Source organism: Mus pahari, chromosome 23 (genome assembly GCF_900095145.1).
Source record: "Mus pahari chromosome 23, PAHARI_EIJ_v1.1, whole genome shotgun sequence".
Classification (NCBI taxonomy): domain Eukaryota; kingdom Metazoa; phylum Chordata; class Mammalia; order Rodentia; family Muridae; genus Mus; species Mus pahari.
Window position 1 is genome coordinate 11202039 of NC_034612.1, and position 4896 is coordinate 11206934.

Genomic DNA, 4896 nt, shown 5'->3' on the forward strand with positions numbered 1-4896 from the left:
AAAAAAAAAAAAAAAACCAAACCAAAACAAAAAAACAAACAACAACAACAAAACTCATGAGGTTGTAAGTTTGCCAGTTGATCTTTGAACTCATGCCCGGTCCACCTGATGAGCTGATTTGGTTAATGTGCCTCAGTGGGGACACAGTGTATAAAATAATGGAGCTTGTCTCCCTGTTGTAACCATCATTTCTTTCCAGAGACTCGAGAACCGTGGTGCCATCGATGGTGCACAGCACCCAGCATCTGTGATGTGTTTTTCCGTTTTACTTCCTATCCTTCATCCCAAGCAGGAGCATAGTCAGCCCCACGCAGAGGATGGGGAGTAGAACAGTTCGATGGTGCTAGAGACGACTCTGTCAGGTGTCTCCCAGGCTTGCAGTATGTCAACTTCTGTCACTGGTGTTTGACTATGAGACATTTAGAAGGTTTATTATTATTATTGAAAAAAATCAACTCTAATGATGACTTAAAAAATACTGTGTCTATGACTCTGTGTGTATGTGTATGTTTGCTGTGTGTCTGGTTGTGTGTGTATCTGTGGTTGTATATGTGTGTGGCTGTGGCTGTGTGTATATGTATCTAACTGCATGTGTATATCTGTGTGTGTGTGTGTGTATGTGTGTGTACGTGTGAGTGTGAGTGTACATGCATGCAGTTACCCACAGAGGTCCAAGAGAGTGAGACAGATTCCCCGGCCACACTGGAGTTATGGGCAAGTGTGAGTTATCTGATGGGGTTACTGGCCACCAAGCCTGGGTATTCACCGAGAGCAGTACCTGCTCTTTCCTGCTGAGCCAGCTTTCCATCCCAGCTTGTTTATTGTTTTTTTGTTTGTTTGTTTGTTTTGTTTTTTCGAGACAAGGTTTCTCTGTATAGCCCTGGCTGTCCTGGAACTCACTTTGTAGACCAGGCTGGCCTCGAACTCAGAAATCTACCTGCCTGTGCCTCCCGAGTGCTGGGATTAAAGGTGTGCACCACTGGCTTGTTTATTGTTTTGAGAAAAAGTCTTATGTAACTAGGTTGGCCACAATCTCACTGTGTAGCCAAGGGTCCCCTGACTTCATTCTGTACCCAGTGCTGGGCTCACAGGTGTATATTACCACACCTGCACATGTACATATTCTGATTTTAGCTATTGAATCTTGGTCAAATCAGATTTATCCCACAAAGAATATTTTCCTCCCTTCTATTTGATCCTTCAGAATAACTGTTACCTGCATTTAAAAACCCATACTCATAAAAATAATAAAATTGCATTAAAGCTGAGAGTTGCTTTGGAAATCAATTCCTTTAACTGGGGTGACAGTAGCACTTACTACCACTGAAGTACTTAGTGACCATAATGACTAAGGGTGACAGGGAGCTTCCCTTTTCTTTAAATAGCTTTCTCTGTTTTAAAGAGAAAATATTAATTTTCTAATGACAGTTTGGTCAGGAGCAGTTACTGAGAGCAGTGGTTTTATAGAAGTCATTCAGTATTCATAAGTACAAGACACGAGTGCCCTGGAGGTTGGAAATCTGCAGGAAATGGCTTGGGGCCATGACCTTCAAACTGGAGGATCTGAGAGCCGACTGAGGATCTGAGGTGGCTGCAGTGGAGAGTGCCACTGCAGAGGCCACGGGCGGGTCTGGAGGCCACCAGGCCTTATAAGGAGCACAGCTGCCCGTGAAGTGCCCAGACCATGCAATACCAGATTCGTTATAACTTGTGCTTCGTGATTTCTTGCACACAGTTTGAGTCCTGGATATACATGTGTGCACTTTTACTTCTATACACTGGTCATCTACTTAGGGTAGCTGAAGTAACTAGTAAAAACTTCAATGCAGGCGCTTCCTTAACTCAGGAGTCAAATGTAATTGGGTACCATTAAATCCAGCAATTTATTCTTATTAAACATTAAAAAAGAAAAAAAAAAGAAATCTATGATATTGTTTCTGAAATACATGGATAAGCATGAAAGAATCTATAGTTAACTCCAAACTATAAATAAATATATATGAGGTTTGACATAAATAATAACATTTAATAGCAATATAAGCTCAAAATTTAATATTTAAGTAATAAATATAATAAGACTATACAATATGTTGTATATTTATCTAAAAGTTCACTGGGTCTGGAGAGATGGCTCAGTAGTTAAGAGCACTGACTGCTCTTCCAGAGGACCTGGTTTTGATTTCTAGCAACCACATGGCGGCTCACACCTATCTGTCACTGCAAATTTATACTAGTAAGCTAGAGCGGCCGGACCAGCCCTGGGGAAAGTTGGGTGGCAGAGGCTTGGAGAAAAGCAAAGAAATTTCTGCATCCTGGATTTTTGTACCGTGTTCCCTCCTCCTTCTTTCTGGCTGTGACCTCACCATCCTGCCCCAGTCACCTCTGGGTGCTGAGGTTATTAACCTGGACTGCTGACTGTCTTGGGGACTCCGTTACATCTGGTCTCTGTGCATACATGCATGCATGCATGTATACATGTACACGTGTATATGTGTATTTGGTGCTGAGGATTGTACCAAAGCAGGTTCAGCATGCACTCTACTAGTGAGCCATCCTCTTGCCGTTCTCTTCTGGATTTTAAAAGGAGCTAACAGTAAAGCCTGGTACAGGGGCATCTCCATCAGTGAAGAACCAACTTTACAGTTCATGTTTTCTGTTTGGTTGGAATGGAAATGCATACATACATACGTACACACACACATACAGACACATCTATTTACCTGTCTGGCTATCTATTTTTGAAACAGGGTTTCTCTGTGTAGCCCTGGCTGTCCTGGAACTCGCTCTACTGTAGACCAGGCTGGCTTCAAACTCAGATCTGTCTGCCTCTGCCTCTCTCTGCCTCTCTCTCCTGAATGCTGGAATTAAAGGTGTGTGTTGCTACTGCCTGGATGGAATGGAAATAATTTTGATGTGATTATTTTTACTTTTAGAACTACTTTTGAGTTGCTTTTCTTTGTGTGTCGTTTATGTTGTGTGTGTTAGGGGCTGAGGTTGACATCAGTGTCTTTTTTGATTGCTTTCAACTTTACATTGAGATAGGGGTATCCTAGTTGAGCCCAGAACTTGGTTGGTATTTAGCTGGTGTAGCTAGCCCGCTTGCCCCAGGATTGCACTGTATTAGCTTCCCAAGCACTGTAGGATTACAGGCGTGCCGCCATGCCTTCCTAGTGTTTACGAGGAAGGTGGAGGCCCTATCTTGGCTTCTCACACAAATGGGACAAACACTTTATCCACTGAGCCGCTACCGTAGCTCCTTGTTTTCTCTTTTGAGAAGGGTGTCACTCTGTAGCCCAGGCTGTGGAGAGCTGGAATTAACGGTGTGAGCCACGTGCCCAGCGCTGTGGGTTCTTTGTAGCATCTACTGAGCATATTTGCTTCCATGATGTCTCTGGGGAAGGCAGTACATAACTACTTCTCTATTATTTTTCTTTAGATTTTAACATTCGAGACCAAGAACCCAACGGAATTAGCAGACCGTTTGCGCTCTGTTTGTGGGAACCAGAGCAATGCCTATGCCCGCCTGCTGGAATACCGCCTGAATGCCTTGCGTGGACTGTGGAATGCCCAGCGCCAGCTGGCCCTGGAGGAGCAACATGAAAGGGAAGGCTCAGGTGATGAAGAGACCTTGGCCCTGCTCAAGCGCCAGGGCTTGTTGCAGCAACCTGAACAAGCCCCCTTCACATCCCGGGTGGGCCTCCTGTTGGTCTTCCCCCTTATTCAGTCCCAGAGTAGAACAGACCCTTCCCTCTGTAACATAACTGCTGAGGTGCTATTAAACTGCCTGCGAGACTGTCAGCCTTTGAGCTTGACCAAGGAGCCTGCTGATTGTCTCAATGGGATAGAAACTTTGCTATGCTCTTGGCTAGAGGAGACCTCGGACACAGGCCGACTCATCCCACACAAGCAGAAGGAGAATGCTGCTGCTGCCCTGGTGGCTTTGGCGTGTGCCAGGTAAGGAGGATGACACAACACGCCACCTGGCGACCCTGTACTTCTGCATTTGCACCAGGTGTATTTCTTGGTACCTCAGCATGCACTTCTGTCTGTGTTGAAAGTCACAGCTTCGGTCTTACATGTCCAGGTTTCAGTGTGCTGCTCTGCTGTAATGACAGCCTGGAGTAATAGCCTTGCCTGTAGCTGATGGCTCTCAGGTAGCTCATCTTCAGCCTCAGCAGAGGGTACAATATCTGCATTTCCTCAAGGAGAAGGGAAATGTTGTAGAGATGTTCTTTCTTTCTTTCTTTCTTTCTTTCTTTCTTTCTTTCTTTCTTTCTTTCTTTCTTTCTTAATGATTGTCAATAAAGGATGTATGTCAGCAAATTTCAGGATTGAGTTCTCACCTGGTCACAAGATTAAGTGTATTTCTGAACTCCTGTTTTATACATTCTTAATATTTTACATTTATTTATTGTGTGTGTGTGTGGGTGGTGCGTGCATATGACGTAGTGTGAATGTGGAGGTCAGAGGGCAGCTTTCAGGATGTAGTTCTCTTCTTGCACTGTGTAGGTTCTGGGGATGGAATTCGGGACATCAGGATGGTGGGGAGCAGCATCCCCTGCTTGCCTGCAGAGCCATCGCAGCTGAGCCCCACTTCAACTGGAAGGTGTCTCTGTGTATGTACAGATATAATAGCCTGTGGTCCCCTGTGCTGATGTGACTGACACCCTGTCACTAGGAAATATGCTTGGATGCTTGGTGTTGCTCCCTCCCCACTGGGGGCAATCTTGCTGTGGGGCGATCTTCAGACTGATCGGCAGCTAGCCATTCTCTTGCCCAGTCATCTCATACATATGAGGAGGAAGTTCCCTGCCCTTGCCTCTTGCTGAGGGAATTTTCTAGGAACCATTACAACCATGGCCTGCCTATTCCTTTTTTTTTTTTTTTTTTTTTTTG

At 44.8% G+C, this 4896-nt stretch overlaps 1 protein-coding gene across 5 annotated transcripts in view; it reads left to right on the forward strand.

Moving 5' to 3' along the window:
* Positions 1-4896, forward strand: part of Hectd4 (HECT domain E3 ubiquitin protein ligase 4) — a 150583-nt gene that overhangs the window by 28683 nt on the left and 117004 nt on the right. For all 5 annotated transcript variants that reach the window (XM_029533784.1, XM_029533785.1, XM_029533786.1 and 2 more), the window contains exon 2: positions 3437-3954. In XM_029533784.1, the coding sequence (XP_029389644.1) occupies positions 3437-3954 (518 nt within the window). The remainder of the gene's footprint in view (positions 1-3436; positions 3955-4896) is intronic.